Source organism: Aristolochia californica, unplaced genomic scaffold, assembly GCF_029961685.1.
Source record: "Aristolochia californica isolate CCGP_79_NKW_82.1479 unplaced genomic scaffold, dmAriCali1.0.hap1 SCAF_16, whole genome shotgun sequence".
Classification (NCBI taxonomy): domain Eukaryota; kingdom Viridiplantae; phylum Streptophyta; class Magnoliopsida; order Piperales; family Aristolochiaceae; genus Aristolochia; species Aristolochia californica.
The window spans coordinates 17,287,793-17,310,176 of record NW_027181837.1 but is presented as its reverse complement, the minus strand read 5'-3'; the positions used below and the strand labels follow the sequence as shown (position 1 = coordinate 17,310,176).

At 38.9% G+C, this 22,384-nt stretch overlaps 1 protein-coding gene across 1 annotated transcript; it reads left to right on the top strand.

Moving 5' to 3' along the window:
* Positions 1 to 3,392: 3,392 nt before the first annotated feature.
* LOC137952921 (probable protein S-acyltransferase 22) lies at positions 3,393 to 16,300 on the top strand. Its single transcript, XM_068800031.1, has 9 exons — positions 3,393 to 3,853; positions 3,933 to 4,046; positions 4,523 to 4,921; positions 5,457 to 5,525; positions 5,607 to 5,678; positions 6,216 to 6,344; positions 6,462 to 6,542; positions 13,278 to 13,466; positions 14,895 to 16,300. The coding sequence occupies exons 1-9, from the start codon at positions 3,812 to 3,814 to the stop codon at positions 15,672 to 15,674; spliced, it is 1,875 nt and encodes a 624-aa protein (XP_068656132.1). The 5' UTR covers positions 3,393 to 3,811; the 3' UTR covers positions 15,675 to 16,300.
* The last annotated feature ends 6,084 nt before the right edge of the window (positions 16,301 to 22,384 follow it).

Genomic DNA, 22,384 nt, shown 5'->3' with positions numbered 1-22,384 from the left:
GTGCAATTGTCTCAAGATCCTATATTTACAAGGTTAAATCTTACTTAATTTTGATGATGCCAAAAAGGGAGACAAATTGTAACTGAAGTTATTAAAAGAAAATGAAAAATATTTTTCAATGTAAACCATTTTAAAATACTAAACTTAATCTACATTGTAAAATGAAAGTGATGGGGAGTTGTATTTTCAAAAATTAATTCAAGCAAGAACTGTCGAGGAGTCATTTTCAAATTCATTATGCATTTCATTTAGTTCATGCTATTTGTACTTGATTTTTTTCATTAAGTGTTTGCATCATAAAAAAAAAAAAAAAGAAGGAGAATGTTGGAGTGAGGTCTCAATGTCCCTCTGAGTCTCCTAATTTTGGTGATAACAAATCTAGTAATTTAATCATGACATGCAAGTGTGAAATTTGTCATAAAAGAAGGGTATTATGGGTAGAAGGAGTCAACCTCATGTAAAAAAATCAACCAAATTAGAGTGAAAAATAAAAAACAAAAGCATCAAAAGTCAAACCCTTGAAACAATTACTTTTAAACTCGAAAAGGAGTTGACCTCTTCAATAGAAGAGTTGAAGCATTAGTTGGAGTTAAACCCATTGAACTAGAAAAACAAGTAAAAGCAATTAAATCCATTAGAATAGTGACTTTTAAATTCAAAAGGAGTCGACTCATTTGTGCAACAGGAAAACAACTAGAAAAGGAAAAACTATAATCCCTTGTAATCAACCCAGTAATTAAAGCAAGCAAGATTTCAAAAGGAGTTGAACCCTAGTAATAGAGTCGACCCTTACCACAAAAATTCAAAATGTTAGACCCAAATCTAGATATTGTAAGTTTCCAAAATGTGTAAGTAACTTACTATTAACATATCCAACCATAATAACAAAAATTTTGAACTTTGAGGAGCTATCTATTTTACCCGAACTTGCCCCAAACAAAAATTACTCCTTGCCTAAGTGAATTTCAAAGCTCTGATGTTCTCTAATATGATTTTAAAAGTTGTGGCCTCCTTCAAATTCAAAATGAAGTCCAATCTTATAAGTTTCTCTACAGAGCTTATGTTTTTAAATATGATATTTGAATACTTTTATTTTATTATTTGATCTATTAACTAGATTAACAAATCCAAGATAGGATGGTGAACCACAACGAGAGATTGATTTATAGTGTCGATTAATTAAATTCCTTTTGAAGAAAATTATGGATAGAATTAACCTTTAAATTTGGATAAACCAATCCCAAGTTCTACATAGAATTTTTGCATGGACATTAAAATTAAAATCTAGATTACAAGTTAGAAAAACACAACAAGGGAGAAACTCATAAATTCAAGAAAAAAAAGTTTTCCCCCAATTTTTTATTTTTTTAAAAATAGTGACATCATTATACCATCATCACAAAATAAAGGATGATCAAACCTAATTAACTGAACCCGGTCATCTCACTAGGTTAGCCGGCTTGCTGGGTTTCCATAGCATCAGTTAAAACTATTAAACCCAATATTATTTTAACCCTTAGGACCAGTGACCCGTGACCGTGACCGTGACTGGTGGCCCACGACAGGTACCATCACTAGCGCAATCCGGACACTTTAAATCACGCCAAACAATCACATGCATTTTTGCGCGTTCCGTGTATTCGTCGCTAAAGAAGCCGGAGCCTTTTGTCTTCTTCGTATAAGAGAGAGAGAAAACAAAGAAGAAGAGTTGTTTCGCTTTGGAGTAGGCGACAAGCCTTGTTGAATGAAGTGAATGACAGGCTTTCTTCTTCTTCCCTTAGATTATGCGGTTGTTGGGGTGAAAATTTGCAGGAAAGCGGGTTCGAGATGGAAGAAGTAGTGCGAAGGGAGATTGGCATGAGTGGTGCAGGCGCGCATGACAGAGCAGAGAGAGGATCCGATGTAATTTAATGATCCTGACATAAAGTGGTAAAAGACATGGAGTAATACAAACTCCGAACGCCGGTAGCCGGCAGGTATTACTTATTGCTTTTTCTGATCTGAAGCATATGCCTTCACTCGGTCCAATAACTGACAACTAAGCGCCAAAACCAACCCTTCTTCGAGGGGAACGGGGAGCCCTTTACCTCTACTGCCGAAAAGAAACCCTAGGGCCTACTCGGAATCCTGAATCCCGAGAGAGAGAGAGAGAATGATATTGACTTTACTGTAACTGTTACTTTACTCTCTTCGCTCCAATTGATTCTTCTCCAGAGTCCGGGACAATTTGATAGACTTTGCCTGACTGTGGTTTCTCCTCTGAAGTTGGGATTCCTACTTCAAAACTTAACAAGGAGTCGATGAGATTCCAGCGGCCAAAAGCTTCCAAATGGTCTGAAAGCTTTGAGACAGATGCTTGTCGACGCTGCTACTTCCGAGGACCCAAATTCCTACAACTGAGACCCGAAGTGATCAACTTTAAAACTCATTTTTGTCAGTTTAATAGTGGGTAAACTCAGTAACCTGATCTCCATCCGATGTCGATCGATTATCTCTTAACTATTTTATTTTCTGCTTTTCCTGCACGGATTTGACGGCCTGCCTTGTTCAACTCTGTCCTTCTGATTGTACACTTATCCTTTTCTGGTTGAGAAGAAAAGAGCTGTTTCAACCTGGTTTGTTCTGTTCTGCTAAGCGTTCTACGAATTTGGGAAGAAAGATGATAGAGATGCTCGGACGAACACTATTTGACAACTTTTCATTATTAAGGAATTATTTTTATGTCTTCACGAACATGGAAGACAAAACTAGCTTTGACTACAATGGTGCCTGATAAACATCGAAAGGAGCTCGGAAGTTTTTTTTCCTGGAAAAGTAGAACGGAAGTTTGTACCGATATAGCACTTACAGACAATATGGTAGAGGCTGGAAGGTTTTGGTTCTGAGCTGCCAAAAGTGTATTTTTTTCAGCCAAAATGTGGGATACTAACCTCTATACTTAAAAAAGGAACTCAAACAGTAAGATTCCCAACAAACAAATGGACCCAGATTGATTATCCATAAACCGAAAATATTCCCTAAGCTGTCAATCAAACAGACCCGCATTACTCCTTCCCCACTTATTCATGACAACTTCTGATCATGAGATGTCACTAAGAAGCTTATAGCTGTGCTTTTGGATCAACTGTTGTAAATTTGGATGAAATTGATCAGGGAAGGGAAAGAAGGGCGCTTCTGACGTTGTAATTTTCACTGTGACACTGGTTGTCCACTTTTCTTAAACAGAGCTTTCAGAGTTGGATTCATGGCTTGTGGGGTCACCTCTGATTAAAAACTGATAAAAAAAAGGTTCATATTTAAACTTTTGACCAGAGGTAAAGTGAAAGTGAAGCGTGGTTGTGGCAGCTCCGCGGTGGAGTTCAGAGAGTGGAAAATAATAAAGAGGGTTGGAAGTTGAAACTAGAAACTAGAAAGTGAAATATATCAGTGAGGAAGCAAGCAAGCGGTTGATTAATCCCAAAGTATCAGCTTCTGTTAAGGGCAATCGGTGTCAGTAGAGATTGGTAAGGGAGGAAGCCATTACACGATACAGACAAACTTTCTTCACTGCCTGTCCTGAACCACAACTAATCATCTCTTCCCCACATTACCTTTTGTATCTTTTCCTTTTCCTCTCCTTTTTGTTTCAGCTGCCATCACTACTGAAAACTGGTCATGCAACGCAGTGGGGTTACATCTCTTGTGATTGCCTTCTCTTCCCAACGGAAATATCAACTTTTATTTTTGGTTCTCTAAAATTACAGACTTTTTCGTCTTCTGGTTCAGGCCCATTTTTTAGGATTTGCATCCTTTTGCTGAGGGCAACTTCGAAATGCGGAAGCATGGATGGCAACTACCTTACCATCCTCTTCAGGCATGTCTTTTCCCTTTTCTATCATCTCTTGTTTTTCTCTGTTATTTTGTTGATAAGGTTGTTTTCCTCTTATCCGCAGGTGGTCGCTGTTGCTGTGTTTCTCGCCTTGGCGTTTGCCTTCTATGTTTTCTTCGTCCCCTTCGTGGGAAAGAGGCTTTTTCAGTATATTGTGATAAGCCTCTACACTCCGCTAGTAAGTTCTGCTGACATTTCTTTTCCTTTTCCCCCTTTACTTAGCTGAGATCTATTGCTGGAGATATTCTTTTGTGTGTTTATTCGGTGAACTTTTTCCTTGAACTGGGTAGTCGTTACAAATACTGATCGGTAAGGTTCATAAGCTTCAAGGATGACTCGCTAACAAGGGAAGCCAGATTCCGCTTTCTGTATTTGTTGGTATTGCCAGAATTACATTATGGTGTTCGTTATTTGAACTGTGGGTCATGCAAGAAGAGAAGACAGGAAGAATAGTTTTTTCAGTAAGATTGAGGGGTTGTTTTTTGTACTTCTATTGGGTCATTTGTAAAAACTAGGACTCAACCTGAAGATGAATAAAAAAAGGCAAATACAATGCAAAGCAAATATATAGTGATGTTTCCTTGCAGATAATTTTGGTCTTTCTAATGTTTTAATATCTTTTCATGCATTAACTTTACCAAAATCATGTATCAGGTGACAAGTGTATTCGGCTTGTACATTTGGTGTGCGGCTACAGATCCAGGTGATCCAGGTGTGTTCAAATCCAAGAAATACCTTAAAGTTGAAGAAAGAGGAAAAATGAACACAAAGGCGTCAAAAGTTGGAGGCGAATGTGCTTCTTCAGCCAATGATCCAAATACTGCGAGAGTTGGTGAAAAACAGTTAGATGAGGGTGTTGGTATGAGCAACAGTGCAGGAGGTTCACAGAACAAAGTTGAAGAAAGGATCGAGTCACCTCCTTGTAAGTTTTGCTTGATGATGTTTGGATGGTGTCCCATTTGTACGTGTGGCCGGCAGCATATGAATGAACAGTCTTCAGAGCAACAAACGAGTGAAGATGGAATGTTTTATTGCAGCCTTTGTGAGGTTGAGGTATGTGGAAATGATATTTGTGATCAATCTCATTTTGTTTGCAAGTTAATGATTCTAAATGATTGTCTATGTTGTAGCATCAAATATAGTGCTTAATTCACAAGACCTGTGTGGTGTCACGTATCTGTAATCTTGTTTTACCATTATACACTTTGTGCACGACTAGATCAGTGGGACACATTTACTTGAGTATACAAACAGTAATGAGAGAATGCATGAATGTATCACCAAGCAGATGTTTGGGTAAAAGTACTATTTATTAATTTGAGTTCTTGATGATTTCCTGCGTTCTGTTTTTTTTTAAATGCCTCCTCCTCTCATTTTGATTCGTCTTTGTTGTTGATAGCCTTGTTTTGCTTATTATTAGTTCGTCCTATTTTAACATTTTTCTAGAAAAAATTCTTTACACTTGTTTGCCTTTTGTACATAATGCACTTGTTAGTTCGTTCTCCAATTGGTTGAATGATGCTATTTCTTGGGTGTCAATTGAGTTGAGATTATGATGGTACTGAATTTCTGAAGCATTTCTTTGCAGGTTTTTAAGTACAGCAAGCACTGTAGAGTTTGTGATAAATGTGTTGACAGCTTTGATCATCACTGCAGGGTATGAACTCTTGAATTTTGCATGGTATCTTCATAGTCACTTTGGAGGTCATCTAACACTTCCATCTTCATTGTTTTTTAGTGGCTTAACAACTGTATAGGCAGAAAAAACTACAGAAGATTTTTCTCTCTTATGGTCTTCTCACTCCTCTTGGTGAGCACAAATATTCTCTCACTCTTTGTTTAGGTTGTATGTGGTTATATTTGTTATTCAGTCAGGAAGAAACTTTTCTTCATTGACATGGTGAACCTGGTCTTTTTGACTTGGGCTAGAGAATCCCAAAATTATGTATATATTGTATATATTGTATGTATATTATGTAAGTTTCTATAAGTTACAAAAGTTTGCAAATAGTTATTTTTTATTTAATATGAATGCATAATGGTTTGCAAAGTACAACGTTTGTGAACAGTTATGCATTGTCATGGGTACTATGTCACATACTGAGTTGCATGTTAAAGGGTACGAGTGAAGGATTTTGATAATTTTTTATATGCAGGCACTTCACTGAGTATAGATCAAATTCTGAAACATGGACTTAGTCTGTGGTACCCTCCCTTGGCTACATAATTGTATCCCCAGTAGTCAAGGATATGCTTAGCTTTTGATTTTCAGGCTTTCGTTGTTTTTGGTTGATTTATCAATTGACAGGTGTCCATGGTTTGTGCACCTCGGGCTTGAGAATTGCAGCTTGTTCTACAGTGGTGCATTGGGATTCTTGTTTTGATTTGCTGTTTCCTAGAGCGCAAGAGATTTTCTGTGGAGATCATATCCAAGTTGGGAAGCAGTTTCTCTTTGGTGCCTTTTATTGTTGTTGTGGTAATAGTTTGTTTGCTTATCAATAGTTACTGTTAAATTTTGTTGCGTTAATGATTTAATTATAATATCAAATCTTCTTTATTTACCTGGACTTGAAATGGCTGTATTTTTTAACAGGCCTCTTGCACCATTTTGGCCATGATTGCTACTTTACCACTGGCACAACTCTTCTTCTTCCATGTTCTTCTCATGAAGAAGGTACTTTTTTGAGACAGTAGTTGAGCACTTGTCAATTTCAGTAGTTGCATCTATGTATGGTTGAACTTACATATCTTATTCAACTATGCTGATTGAGGTTAGCGAACTTAGTGTCATTAGATACAAAGATTTACAAATGAAAATGAACAACTTTCTGAGTATTGGAAAGACTTGGGAGAGTTTTCTCTTTGACCAGCTTCCTAGCAACTAGTGCTTGTATTGGCAACAAAAGATAAGAAATTTAAGGCACTTGTTCATGCACTTAAAAAAATGGAGAATATTTTTAGTAAGCAATTGTGGGTATAATAAAATTGTGGGTATAATAAATGTTCTTATTGGTTAAGTAACTGAGGATTAAATGTAAAGTAGAAAGATGGAAGAGAGATTGAAGGGATAGGAGAAGAAATAAGAAGAGAGGAGCAAATAGGTCTGCAAGGTGCAACCTACTCGATGGGGGAGAAAAATCAACCCTCTTGACAAAAGTGCCTCTCATAAGAGGACTGATGCATCAATGAATAAAAAGACTTAAGCATCCAGAATTTACAAGTTCAACTACACCAACTTTAAAACTACAAATCTGTGCCACTTTGAATACAACATTACAACTCGACTCACGTGAAATTACTGAAATATCTCTCACTTTCAATACTCCCTCTCAAATTGGAGCATATATGTCAAGTAATCCCACCTTAGTACAAAATTACTGAAGTTTAGCTTCCCTCTGCCTTTTTGAATATATCACCTCTATGCTTAGTGGCTCTCTCTCATGAAAAACAAGATTACTGGCAATAAACATGGTTGGTTGATTGTCACACTTTAACACCATAGGCTCTTCAGAAGCAAGTTTTAACTCCTTCAACATTGACTGACTCCACATGAGTGTACTTAAGGAATAAGCCATTGCTTGCCACTTTACCTTTGCAATAGAATGTGCCACTATGTTCTACTTTTTACTCTTCCAACTAATGAGGTTGCCTCCAATGAATATATAGAAATTTGTGGTGGATTTTCTGTCTAGTTTAGATCTAGCATAATGTGCATCTGAGTATCCTTCAAACTTGAGGTGATCATAAGGTGTATAAGATAGCCCCTTGCTTGGAGCTCCCTTCAAATACTGTATAAGATCTTTTGGGCTGATTCATGATGAACTTTGCTTGAAGATTCCATAAACTGGCTTATTACATTAACTGGAAAGGCAATATCTGGCCTTATTAAAGTGGCATATATTGTCCAACCAATCTTCTCACAAACTCAAAGGTTTGTGACTATTTTACTAAATTTATTAAACCAGGCCCTTGGATTCTGTTCAAACTATAAATGGATTTATATAACCCTCAGACGTTCCCATTTTCCCTCTAAGTAATATACCTAGGTTACTCCATATAAGCCTCCTCTTGTAGGTTACTATAGAGGAACGCAATTTTAATATCAAGCTGAAAAGGCTTACTCTTATTACAAGTTCAGTGTTGAGAAATAGCTCTCTGTTTTCTCTCTTTGCCACTTGTGAATTTGCGTTCCTGAAAGAAAGAACATGTCTTGTTGTGGTGGAAACTACAGATGTGGATCTGCCTGCAAGTGTAGTAGCGGATGCAAGATGTACCCATGGCTCGCAGAAACCACCACCACCACCACTGAAACCACGATTATGGGGGTGGCACCTCAAAAACTGCACTTCACTAAGGGGTCCGAGATGGGCATTGCCTTTGAGAACTTGCAACCCATGTAATTGCAAGTGAGATGGACCTATTGTATGTGGGTTCTTGTCCTTAGCGTAAAAGGAGATGGGAGTATGATCTTCATAATAAGCTGACCAATTGTGTCTTCTTTTTACTTGTGTCCATGGTCCAGTGAAGTGCTAGTGTGATGTATTGATTGTGTCTATATTTTGTTGTATTTGCTATTGGGTTTGAGATAATGAAAAACGATTCTTTCATAGTGTCACAAACTTAATTGGAAAAAATAAAATAAAATAAAAAATGTTAAGGAATAGTCTCAGATGGATTAGTGAGTAGAAAGATGTTGAGTTTATTAGTTGGGAAAAAAAGTTTTTTAAGTTGGCTAGTCATTTTGGGATGGGCCTTGGACCCAACTTCACAGTACTCATGCAAGCCACCGAAGGAAAGGAGTCAAATATATCCACTCCATATGTTTGGGTGGTGTACCCCTCTTTTTTTTTTTTTTTTTTTTTTAAATGGTGATGATTTTATTTCAAAAGAGAGCAAGGAAATATATCAAGGGAGACCTCCTTTTACAACAAGAGATTGAAGGAAGGGACCCAATTTAGCACAAGAGTCAACAATCATATTGGCCGATCTAAGTACATGTGACCAAGAGCATGGAATAGAGGAGACAAGGTCCATAATATGAAGAAAAAGGTGCCAATGACGCCATGGAGGGCAAGAGAGCACTATCCAATGACCGCTTTCAAGCCCTTTCCACGATATGCAAATCGTTGAAGTGATTCTGAAAAATGCGGAGATTGTGGATAAGGCCTGAGAGTTCCGCCGTAGTTGAGTCTGCAATGTTGAGAGGACTAGAATAGGAGATAATAGCTGTGCCTCCAGGATCAAAGATCACCCCACCGAAACCAACCATCCTAGGATTGCCAAGAGCACTGCCATCAAAGTTGAGTGGAGTGGACATCTGGGCAATCACCTTCTAGTTGGTACAAAGAGGGGCATATGAAAGGCACACAAATTCGCAAATCTAGGTGGAGATGAGGCTTGTAGCAATGCAAATGATCTCAACAACCAAGCGAGAGACATAATCAAAACTTCGAGAGTTCCTCTCCTTCTAGAAGCACCTAGGGATGTGAGCAACACAGTCGGATAAGAGGAGCTTGTCAAGGCTGGGAAGATGGACCCCAGAGGGGTGGATACATGTTGCTTAGGTTTCAAGGTATGCAAAACTGGAAACCCATACTGTTGAGCAGAGAAGTCCAAATCTGCCAAGCGAAGATGCAGTGCAGGAGGAGGTGGCAAGTGACAAAAAGGGAAAAGGGGATTTGGAGAGGTATTGTCTCGTTGGATGAGATTATCAACAATGAGGATTCTATTGCGGCAAATACTCCAGAGGAAGAATCTCACCTTGGGAGGAGCCATGAGACGCCAAGCAATGGCAGCCGAGTGAGGCGGGGGGCTTGGTCCAGCCTATTAGGAGATTATAGGCAGAGGAAACCGAGAAATGTCCACTGTCATCTAGAAGCCAAATCATCCGGTCAACCACTTGAGCACGAAGCTTAATTCCGCGAAGTCTGTGAATCAAGTCACCAATGGTAATGGCCTCCTCGTCAGTGCCTTAGACGAAGATCCTAGGAGCCGTTTCCCCAAACACAACAACAGAAAGATCACGACAAGTCGTAAGCTGGAGAAGCGGGGTGAGGGATATGGCAAGAGGACTGTCGCTTGACCACCAATCAGTCCAAAAACAAAAGCTGGATTTATCACCAAGTAGCGGATGGCAATGCAGAAGGTAGGGAGGAGATGAAACATGGCCTTCCAAATGGGGGAGAGGTGGCAATTGCTATCGTCGGTAATCCATTTATCCCCAAGATGTCAAAGCTTGGAGGCCACCATCAACTTCCTAGGTGGAGTTAAGTTTCCAAAACCACTTAAGCAAAAGGGCAGATCCCATCTCCTTGGTATGTCTGATCCTCTTACCGCCCAAGGACTTTGGCATACAAACATCTTCCTAGCTGAGAGATGATATTGAAAATCATTACTGATACCACGCCACATAAATCATCTCTTGATCATGTCAATGCGCCGGTAGATAGAGGCGGGGCAAGGCAGAAACTAGAGGAAATAGTTGGGTATACTAGCCATACAAAAGTTGAGGAAAGTCAATCTTCCAGCTTCAAGAGCATCCTACCCTTCCAAGTGGATAGCTAACGCTCATGCCTTTCAACAATCAGGTCCCATAATCCCATCCGGGGTCTATAATCAATAAGAGGAAGGCTGAGGTAGGAGGGTGGGGGAGATGCAATTCAGCAACCCAGAGTGTTTGCCATGAGTTGGAGGGGAGGGTCAATATGGAAACCCATGATAGTCATTTTCCTCTAGTTAACCTTGTGTCCAGAAGTGATCTCAAATGGGCCAAGGAGGGATTTAATATTGCAGATTTGATCAAACGTGCTGGTACCAAAGCAGATGGTGTCATCAACAAACTGCAGCAAAGAAATATCAAAGCAACTTTGGTCAGAGACGGCGTTGAGCCACCCAAGGCTATGGGCAGAGTAAAATATAGAGGACAGGTACTCTGCAATGATATTGAAGAGCAGCGGGAAGAAGGGATCTCCTTGTCCAATGCGACATGAGCTATGGGAAAAGCCACAAACAGTGTCGTTGAGAAGTAGAGAGTAAGAGGCTGAAGAGATACCATTGCTGGTCCAAAATCTCCATATGTCCCCAAAGCTCATGCGTAGAAGAATATCATCCATAAAGGATCAACTCACACGGTTGAAGGCCTTTTCAAGGTCAAGCTTGAGGACAAACCGGGGGAGGCCCAGCTTGACGAAGTGATCAATAATCTTGTGAGTGGCCGTGGCGGAGTCGAGGATGTCTCGGCCTCGATTAAAAGCACTTTGACCACGGCGGATGATGGTGGGAAGAACAACCTTAAGACGGCGAGCCAGGACATTAGCAATGATCTTGTACGGGCTAGAGACAAGACTCATCGGTCTGAAATCATGGGGGTACTCAATATTGATTTTCTTAGGCACAAAGCGATGAGGGAGGCATCAATACTTTTAAAAATGATACCATGATTATAGAAGCTATGAACCAAGGAGATAACGTCCATCCTCAAGGTAGGCCAACAAGTTTTGTAGAATTCCTCATTGTACTCGTCGGGTTTGGGGCCTTACCCTGCGGGAGGCTCAAAACAGCATCTTTAACTTCTAGATCCGAAAAACATAATTCAATGAACGCCACCAAGGTAGGAGAGATTGAGGTGAAACAAAGGCTAGACAGACGGGGGCGGTGATGGCAGTCTTTCTTTTGAAGATTTGTGAAAAAACAAAGAAGAGCATTAGTAATAGAGACCCAATCCGAGGTAACTTCATTGCCGATAGACAAAGAAGTGACTTGGTTAGTCCTTTGGCGAGCCGAGGTGATAGCATGAAAGAACCGTGTTGGCATCACCCTCAGCCAGCCACTTAAAACGGGTTTGTTGCTTCCATTGCACCCGTTCAATTGAAGAATAGATTGAAGACTATTTTGAAGAGAGATGTGATTATAGAATTCAGCATAAATAAGGCACCTTTGCTTCTCAATCAGGTCAAGGCCAGCAATCTGTGACTGGAGTGAGGACTTATGAGAAGCGGCAGAGAGGCGACGTTCCGAGGACCAAGATCTGAGTTTGTCCTTAAGGCGATTCAGCTTGCGAGGGATACCCCTACTCGTACTATAGAACTTCACATACAATTCATAGATACTAAGACAAAGTGCTTTCTTGATAAAACATAGACTTGAAGAGTATTCTACATGACCTTAGCAGCGGCACAAGTGATTACTTGGTTATTGACGTGAGGCTGCATGTCCTTAGCAGCGTCACAAGTGATTGCTTGGTTTACGATAAAAAAAACTTCTTAGCTGCTTGTGACCAATTCTGGTAATCCCATTTAACTTAACTAAAGTGTCTGAATATAGTCTTTATTCTCTGCAGCCTCAGTGGTCTTAATGGAGTGATGACTTCTCCAGTATCTAAAATAATGATGCTCAACTAATAGCCACTATACCAATAATAACAATCAGCCAATAAACTGCATAAAAGACCTTTCAAATAAAAAAATAGTACGTGTAGACACCTATGGGCCCCACCCTCCACAAAATTCACGTAAGGTTTTTAAAGAACCCAGATTTGATATTTAACAGGCCTCTAGTAATAGAATTGCAGTAATTGAGTAAGAAACAAAAACACATATAAGACCACTTGTGTCTAGCTTACTTGGGCATGGGAACTCTAGATTACTCTCTAGGATTTCAATCGATCTTCATAGTATCACAAAGACACATAATAACTGTTTTAGACATTAAGATAACCCTTAGGTTAAAGCATGAAAGAGGATAAAAAACTAACCTTTTAAGTTCTACTAGTAGAAGCAATTGAGAAATCCAATGCTGGAGGGAGATTACAGACCTCAAGAAGAGAAAAAACACTACCTTAAGTTTCAATTTCTGGGTTGGATTGCCATGTTACAATGTAAACTAGATAGATGGAAGAGATAGAAAGAAAGAAATAAGAAGAAGAGAGGTGCAAATAGGTCTGCTAGGTACTTGATGAGAGAGAAAAGTCGACCCTTATCCTTTTTTATTAATCTCACTCAAGTGATTTTACAACTCTACAAAAAATGCCCCTCATAAGAGGACTTATACGTCACTGAGTAGAAAGACTTAAAACATTGAGAATTTACAAGTTCAACCACACCAACTTTAAACTACTAATCTGGGCCACCTTGACTACAATATTATAGTACTATCCACAAATTACTGAAATATCCACAAATTACTGAAATACCCCTGACTTGTAATAATAAATAATGTCTCCTAGGACTTTTGGTGGGGAGTTTGGAGTTGATCATGGGGATTTGTTAAAAGACTGTTAGTACTACATCATGGGAAAGCTACTCCAGCATTTCTTGTGTCAGTGACCCTTTTCCTTGTAAAGATGTGTAGACAATGGTTACATTTTTATTCTTGTGTTGCTTAGATGTCAAATTGGTCTACCTTCTGACAGGGTATTAGTACCTACGATTACATCATTGCCTTGAGGGAGCAAGAGCATCAAGGTGGTGAAGGAGGTGGCCAGCAGAGCCCTCAGATGTCCCCTGCTAGCTCCCTTACTGGGATGAGCAGTGCAAGTTCATTCAATACCTTTCACCGTGGGGCATGGTGCACTCCTCCTCGCCTCTTTCTTGAAGATCAGGTATTGTCTCCAATGATATGATTACTTTTGTTATTAATATTATGCTTTCTCTCTATATATTTTACTTAATTATTTGAGAATTTAGGTTAACTATTTGTTTTGGGGCCTTTTTCAGTTTTATGTTAATAGTTAATATTCCTTGCCAGAATTGATGTTAACACGGTCCATCGTAGAGTTGCTAGTGTTCATATTGATCCCATGTCAAGATTGGAATGGTACTTTCAATTTTTTAAATATTCTTGCCTGCTTATGTAATCAAGTCTTCTCTCTTGCTAATTATTAAAAGAGGGTAATTGTCAAATGCAGCCCTCTTACATGACGTATTTCCAATTATGGCCTCATAGATATGGTATTTTCACATAAAGCCGAATGATTAATATTTATTAGACAATTATGCCCTCATGCTACTGTTACATAGCACAAGAAATTAAATTACTTTGATACCCTTTATTTGAAATATTTATATTTTTACTAAAATTTTCAAAAAAAAAAAAAAGGTAACATGATTTCCCTTCCGGTTGTCTGCATGACGGGGAGACCTCTTTTTGCCCAAGGAGGGAAGGGCCGCCTCCTCTGCCAAGTAGAGATGCAGCTGTAACTCGTGAACCATCCCTCTTGTCATTACAAGTAGGAGGGGTGGCAAGCCTCTCCCAGAGTAGAAAAAAGTGGGAGGGGTGGCCTCCCTTGAGGCATGGCCTTGTCTATTTTTTTTGTTTGAACAGAGATGATTGGTGGAAGGGGGTGCGTCTTTCCCTTTCTGTTTGAGAACAAGTTGGGTTTATCTAAAGAGAGGTGCCTTCCTTTCTTTTTTAGTAATAATTTTATTTTTATTAAATCACTGTTCTACCCCTAATTTTAGGGATTCTATTAGCTGTATTCAGAAATATGAAATATTGAGAAGCATGACATTTGATAAGGCCTAATTTGAAAATTACCCACAGATATATAAAATAATTGTCATTTCAAGTGTAAAATGCATCTTTATGGTCGAATTCTCCATGCACAACAAATTCTACTCTGCCAGGCCCCTTCAGACACATAATTCACCAATTCATTAGATCTACTAGTTTCACATTTCCGTTGCTTACAAGCAGGTGAGAAATATGCATATCACGGATGTCATATCAAGGTTTCTGTTTTCTCATGGACATAATATGATACAGAAAAGCTGATGTTATTGTAATTGAGTATGATAACTCTGAATTGAATGAAACTTGAACCTTAGGCATACGAAAACATTGTCTATCTGACAAACATAAGTTAGGATAAAATATAATATAAGCAATGACCAAAATATCCCTAAACTGATATTTTAACAATAATTACAGTGTCCACGCACTTGCTTTCCTTTTTTGTTTTTCTATTTCAACATTTCAGTAAAATCAAGATTTTTGGTAATCTGATATGTAACATGCTTCTGAATCTCAGTTTGACGTAGTTCCTCCTGATGCCGGAACATCTGTAAAACTAACGGGTAAGAGAACTATGGTTGATGAAGTCACGAGGAAAAGAACTACAGGAAATATAAAGATTAGCCCTTGGGCCCTTGCCCGCTTGAATGCTGAAGAAGTTTCTAAGGTGGCAGCTCAAGCAAGGAAGAAATCCAAAAATTTGCAGCCAGTTACACGACATGAAGTCCCTATGGGGCAGGAGACAGATAGCAGCTTTGGCAGTAGCAGCGGTCATATCTTTCCAAAGCCTGAAAATAGAAGGCGGGTGAACAAAAGAGGCCGGGGACAAGCTGACCTACCACATGGACCTGTGATGAAAATCTCTGCGAAATCTGAAGTAAATGTTAGCAGTTTAGCTGCAGATACCAGCACTTTGGCTCCTCTTCAGCTTGAAGCAAGAAGTGCATTTCGAACAAGTAGGGCCATGTCTTCAACTGGCATTGTTGCCTCTTCACCTGAAAGCAGCTTAGACTCGCCAGATCTACATCCTTTCCATGTCTCTTCATCTGGACCAGAGGAATCTCGTGGCCTGACTGGTATTCCTGTTGTGGGAACCCAGAAGGGAATTCAACTCTCAAGATCTACTAGTGATGGATATGAAGCATCTGGAGGGGAAGACAGCGACCGAGTCCCTCCAAGAACTGTGAATAGATCTACTAATTGGAGTAGCTTACTTTTCAGCTCTAACACTGGTGAGGTGATAAACAAGTCGAAGGCATCGTCATCATCTACACAGACCAACAACAGAAGGATCTGATTGGTTAAATGTCGTGTTTTGAGAGTTTTTTACTTCTCACATGGTTCTGTTGAGAAGCCAAGAGATTCTTCATTTCACCCACTATAAACGCTTCAATCAGCATCCTCTACCATCCCATTCCACTAATGCAGCAGCATGCTCATCAGTTAGAGAGATGGAATTCCTCTGGTTGGCTAAAGAAGAGAGTCACATTGGGGTCTTAAAATTTGTTGCACAGGGAAGTACAGCCTGGTGTACTCTTTAAAATGAAGAGTTTCCAGATTTGTTGTTCTCCTTGTTAAGGCTGGCATTGCAAAAGCAAACTGTCATGTTCTCTCCTTGGTTTTCCGGTGTATTACTCACACAAACCTGTATCGTTCTGATTTTCAATTAAAAGTGTAGTATTCACAACTTTCAAAATATTCCAACATCTTTGGTAAACTGTGTTTTGATGTGATTTTTTTCTTGGATGCAGACGAAACCTCGTAACCTTTCTCAATAAATTAATTCTGTAGATCTGTTTCAGAAAGTTGCTGCTGTTGTTAGGGTGTTACAGCTGCAAAAACCTGTCTTGAGCACTCTGGGCAAAAATGAATATGTTCCCACAGGGATTGCGAGCAAATTCTCAATTCTGTCTGTCAATTCAGTTTAAGTAGGCGAAAAGAAAAATGACTAAAAATCCTTTACAACCAGAATGCAACTTTACAGATGAAGAATGAACAATGATCTATAAAAAAATCGAGCAGATGTGAAGGAACGGTATTGTTTGTTTCTCTCCTTGGTTGAGTAATATTTTTTTACTTCTGCAGTCGTAGGATACTTCTGCAGTCGCAGCTCTTCAGGGAAGCTCCTGTACAGACTTTGCAGATGCGAAGGACCCGATATTATTATCTTCACATATGATCTGTCTACTCGACAAAGTGTCCGATTTGCAGCTCCTGTAGAACGAACATCCGATTACAGTATCGAGGACAAGTACCACAGAGTATATGTATGCTATCAATGTAGCCTCATAAACGAAAGAAGGATGGAACTTCGGAGAGTCATGGTAAGCTTTCACCACCCGATACTGGAACAGAGCTTCAATGGCTGCCATAGTAAGATTCGTGGGTATAGTTAACAAGAGGGCAGTTGCAGCCCTTTCCCTTATTAGCACACAGGCCCTGAAAATTGCCTGGTACCCGCTACAATTCTCCATCCCGGCCACAATCAGAGCCAAGTTGCATACGACAAGGACATTACCCAGTATAATTGAATAAAGAACAGCCCCTGCAGCAGAGAGAAAGAGAAAGAAGTTGGTCGATTTGATCCCGAGGGCTTCAAAGGAGTTGAAGGCGAGAAATAAGAGGGACAATGCGGTTGAGTTGGCAGAGAAGAGAACAAACGAATTGCAGACATGGGTGAGAAGTAAGGGACTGTAGAGGCGAAGAAAGGAATAAAGAGGCATGGAAGAAAGAGTAGTGATGATGTACGATTTGGCAACCAAGAGAAAGGAGAGAGTGAGGGGGAGGGTGAAGAGAGAGGAAGAAAGGGTCTGCGAGAGCTTAAGGTTAAGGAGAGAAAAAAATGGGGAAGCGGGTGGGAAACCGGCGGAGTGGAAGAGTGATCGGAGACGGGAATGGATGGTCTGAAACAGAGGAGAAGAAGAGAGGAAAGACTGAGAGAGGAGGATAGCCACAGAGAGGGGAAATACAATCAAAGCCGCAGTGGTGAAGTGATGGTAATGCCGCAGGAAGGCATGAATGGATCTCCTGATGATTTTGCCCGATGACTCCATGGAAGATCAGCTCGAAGAACAACCCAGAATCTCAAACTCTTAAAAGAGAAAAGAAAAACGAAGAGGTGAGGAGGAAAGATGATTCAGTTTCAGAATTTGGTGGTTTAGAAAGAAGGGGGACGGGCCAACAACTGAACTAACATGCAACAACTGGTTTCACCTTACGTGTTTTAAAGTGTTTTGGACGCATGTAGCTTTGATTCTGCCTCCCTTCTCCTTGTTTACTACCAAAATCGATAAAACCAATTAGGGATGATGGTGGTCTATTTGTAAGCCTTTAACGTGTATTTTAATAGCTTCTTTGAAAGGTCCGAGCAATATATAATGGAGACTCTTCAAATTCCTGGTAATCTTTTGCTTAGCAATGGGTGATAATATGGTTTACTTGGATTTTGGATATCTTAATTTAATATTTGATAGGGTGGGGTTTGAGAAGAGTTGCATCTGATCAATTTAAACTCATTGTTAAATGAACCAGTTGATGAAACAAGCATAAATTATTGACATATAGCCAGTTCAATTAGGGTTAGTAAATTTAAGATTTTTAAAAATTAAAAATATGACAAAAATGTAAATAATATGAATTTTACAAAAGATTTTGGTGGTTCATAAATTGTTTTTTTTTTTTGGAGTAAAAATGGGTGAAAAGGCATAGTCCAGTTTTATTATATTACATTCGATTAATTAAGCCGTTAAGTCAGACGGTTAATAATCAAGTGAATAAACCGCTACGTGACCTATTTGCCACCTCTAATGGCTTGTTTGGCAGTAAAAAATATTGAGATAAAATCACTTTCTTCTTAGTTAATAAATTCACTCACAAAATGATGGAATTTGGGGAGAAAAGAAAAGAAATAAAAACTTGAAAGAAGATTTAATCATCAAAATTTTAAAATATTTCTAATTTTTTTTAATTTTTTAATTTTTCACTCGTATCCAAACAAGAAAAACTATATTTCTCTTCTATTTTCTCTCTGATTGTCCATACGCATCCAAACAAGAAAAAAAAAATATAACAACGACCGGAAGAGAATTGAAGCAAACATCAACCACGAATCCTAACAATGACTAGGAAGACAAGTACATAGGATGGAGCTTATGTTTGGTAGGCTGTCATCTGAGTCCGGTAAGTAGGCAAAATCACAGCAAATGATCAGATAGGCAATATGAAACTAAAATAGCATTTAAAGCCTCGAGGTTTCATAAACAATTAATAACCTCTCTTGTAAGGTCTTGTTAGCTGGTCCATGGGGTTGTTGACACCAACATAGTTTAGCTTTCAAAGTACCCAGGAAACATCCCAAGAAAGCAAAGGGAGCCAAGAGGATTTCTTGGCATGGATTTGCTCTTTTGTTTTTTCGTTTTCATAATTTGCTATCCTCCTTTGTGTCCCTAAATTATTGCTAAGTCTGATCTCTGAAAATAAGATCTGAAGGTCCAAAGCTATAAACAATGTTGATGATAACGATAGTCAACTCTTTCCCTTACATGAACTAGGATGGAAGTGGGAAGACTTATATGAAATAACCCTTTCAGTCTCTCATAAAAAAGGTTACCTTCTTCCTCATTTGTTCTTCATTCACACGCATACACTCTCAAATACCTTCTTTTTTCTTGCACAGAAACAATCACTTCATACTTGTGAGTTCTATTAGCATCAACAAGTGCGGTGTGGTGGAGGAACAAAAACAAAAAACAAAAAGGATGAAGAGGTTTGGATGTTGGAAGTGTTGGAAGTGTTGGAGGATATCATGCTTAAATATAAAAGGCTTAATAGAAGCCCGAAGACTAGAGGTTTCTACGCATGTATTAGAGGCCGAACTTGCCTATGTTCGAGATGTGTTTGATTTAAATATTATGAACTCGAGGTCGAACCATGCCCATCCTTGAGCTTAAAATTATTATCGAGCTCAAGCCCAATAATTTTAATCGAGTTTGAATTCGCACTCTAACCTAAATTTAAAACTTTGTATAAAATACATATCAAATAAACTGTATATAAAATTATGCATACATTTTACAAAAAAATTGGGTTCAACAAGCCATAAAAGTAATACGAGCTAAAGAGCCTAAGCCGGCTCCCCGCATTACTGAAATATTGTCCTTTAATACGTCAACACAGGGAAGAGAAAAAGAGAGACAGAGCGAGCTTCACCATCGTCATCAATCGTAGAAGTGGTTATCACCTCTCTTCCCTATCTTCTGCAACCGTTCTAGTTGAGGATTGGGGCTCTCACAACATCCCTCTCCATTATCTCTATCCGCCATTTGTGGTTTGATGCTCTTCCATCATGTATATAACAGATGCTTCAGTAGGTCTCGTAAGAGCGTCTGCTAGGGTTCAGTTTCCTTCGTTTGTACCGAGGAACCTTGCTTCGCCTCCTTTTGTGTCTCCTGATTCTCTTTTGAGTCATTGCTCTGTGAGTTTCGCTAGGACCGTGCCGTCTGTGTGTAGACCATTTGTTTCTTCGAATTCTTGAGGGTCGAAGAGGAAGAAATTGAAGAAGAATAAATCTGAAAGAAAAGAAATCAGAAATGGGCCATTTTCGCTCGCTCGCGAACTAGCTGCAACAAAATCATGACATCCAGAATTCCCAAGAATGAAACCCGATGAAGTCGCTTGGGCGGTTCGTGAGCTTTTGAACCAAACCATGGTTCGCTCAAACTCAGCTCTTTAACTTAAACAAGCCTAAAGTGGTTTGGGATCCAGATAAATTGAATCGAACAGAGCTGGAACCGAGTCAAGCTCGAGCTCGAGCTGCTTGCAAACCCCGGCTCAGTTTGATGCCACCCCTAGTAAAGGGCATGGGTCATGTAAATGACATCCGTATCAAAGGGATAGTAGTTGATTCTGATCCTCCACCATGATATATTATTACTTTTCTTTATTAAATAGTTGTAATAAGTAGTCAAATAGTAATTTTACTTAACAAGGATATATTTCATTATTAAAATGAATTAGTATTTTTTAGAAATACTTTTAGCAAAGAAGGCTTTTAACAATGAATAAACAACAACAATGAAAATATTGTGCAAGTAAGCAAGGCCCCTTCCCCTGGACAATAGTAGAAAGAAGCAAGGGGAAAGTGTCCCCTTGCTTCTTCTTGAAATTTGTAGTTTAACAAAAAATATCGTGGGACGAAGTTTACAATCCCTATTTGACTTGAGTTACGTGCATCTCCGAACATCTCGTGTTTCACGTGGGAAAATGGGACACCAAATGTTGAATATTGTACCTCGAGACGGAAGCTTGTTTGGTGTTAAATATTCAAAATTGCTATTCTAAATATTGCTTTTATGCTCCAACAAAACATATTTAAACACTGGATAAGTGGAACCGTTTACCTTTTGCTTAGTTATTTTATTCTCTCTACTTGTTTTGTCACCAAGGTAATAATAATATATGAGTAAACTGTTTTCTTGAAATTAGTAAAGAGGCTTTTTTTTTAATGAAAATATTGATGTCCAAGTATAGTCAAACCTTCTCTTTCCTTTCCCCCATTATCCCAAAACCCTAAAAATTATCTATTCACCAAACTCCACTTGTGTTCACCTCATTCTAGAGTCCCATTAGGTCTTACACCTATCCATTAAAAAAAAAAAATCCATATCCCTACATCTTAAGAGAAACAAACTCCTCCCTCTTATTTTCTCTCCCAACCTCCTTAGCTTCTCTCCAAATTTGATTTTAGAAAAACCCACAACCCTAGATACCAACCCCCACTAAACTCTCTCTTCATTCTCTAAAATCACTTCTACCAACAAAAAAGAAGAGGTAGAAGCATGATGAACTTAAAAAATATGGGGCAACACAACATGAGGTTGTGCTACTCACAAGTTTAGAGCCCAAAAAGATCACTAATTCAGAAGGACAAGTACAACACCTCACAAGTATTTTCAATCATTCATGTAAGCAAGGGTGGAAAGACCTCCTTCCCCTCCTCACTAAGTAATGGATCATAAAATCTCAACAAAATTTGTTGTTGATAAGGTTTTTTATTTGCCACCAAGCCAAAATTACCACCCAACACCTTAACATTCTTTCTATTCCTATATTCCAGCCACCACATCCATACTTTTATACCCAACCATGAAATCCTACCCTATTCATCTATAATTTCACTACACCGACTTAATCAATTCCAAACACCACCCACATACCCCACCACTACCCACCTCCATGCTCCAATAGCCCAAACCTTTCCTTCATACCAAAACACTTATTCTCACTTTTACTCTCAATTCAACCCACCTCTAAACCAACTCGAGGCACCAATCATACACATTACATCTAAATAAACAACCCTCAATATTTTCCTCCTTATCCTAACTCATACAAATCCACCTCTACCACTACCATCATGAACTACTCTGCACCACCTATATATCAACTACTCTCCAGTTCGACACGATCACCCACTTATTGCCACTCGAAAAAGAAGTTTTCGACAAGCTCAACAAGCACTAGATTAGCATAACACAACAATAGAAGTAAAACGAGTATAACAAGAAATACACAACTTCGGAGATTGAAGACAAATTCTTACAATGCTTTCTTAGTATATTCCTTGGAAAAAGGGTATTAAATATTTTAAAAAAATATTACTTTTTTACCCTTAAATTTTAAGGATTCCATTTGTCTCATTTGGAATTTGGTCATATTTGAAGCTATAGAAACTAGTGAACAACATTTGTGAATACAACATCTAAGAAGGCATATTTAAAAATTGCTCTATTAATAGGGGGTAGTTTCGGAATATGATTGTCTTAGATATTGTATTTTTGAAATAAGACCGATTAGAGGGGAGAAGTTGGGCGGCAACTGAGTGGTCTAAGAATCTAAATAATTAAAAACCCGCCCGGGAGGTTATATATTTAACTTTCTAATCATGATTAGTATGAATTATCACGTGGCTAAATGAACCCGGTCGTGGCCGGCGGAATTTTGTCCCCT

Bases quoted from the DNA above. Each gene is read 5' to 3' on its own strand.
- LOC137952921 (XM_068800031.1), top strand. From the start codon at position 3,812: ATGCGGAAGCATGGATGGCAACTACCTTACCATCCTCTTCAG. The intron at 3,854-3,932 runs GCATGTCTTTTC...TCTTATCCGCAG, and splicing joins TACCTTACCATCCTCTTCAG to GTGGTCGCTGTTGCTGTGTT. The intron at 13,467-14,894 runs GTATTGTCTCCA...TCTGAATCTCAG, and splicing joins GCCTCTTTCTTGAAGATCAG to TTTGACGTAGTTCCTCCTGA.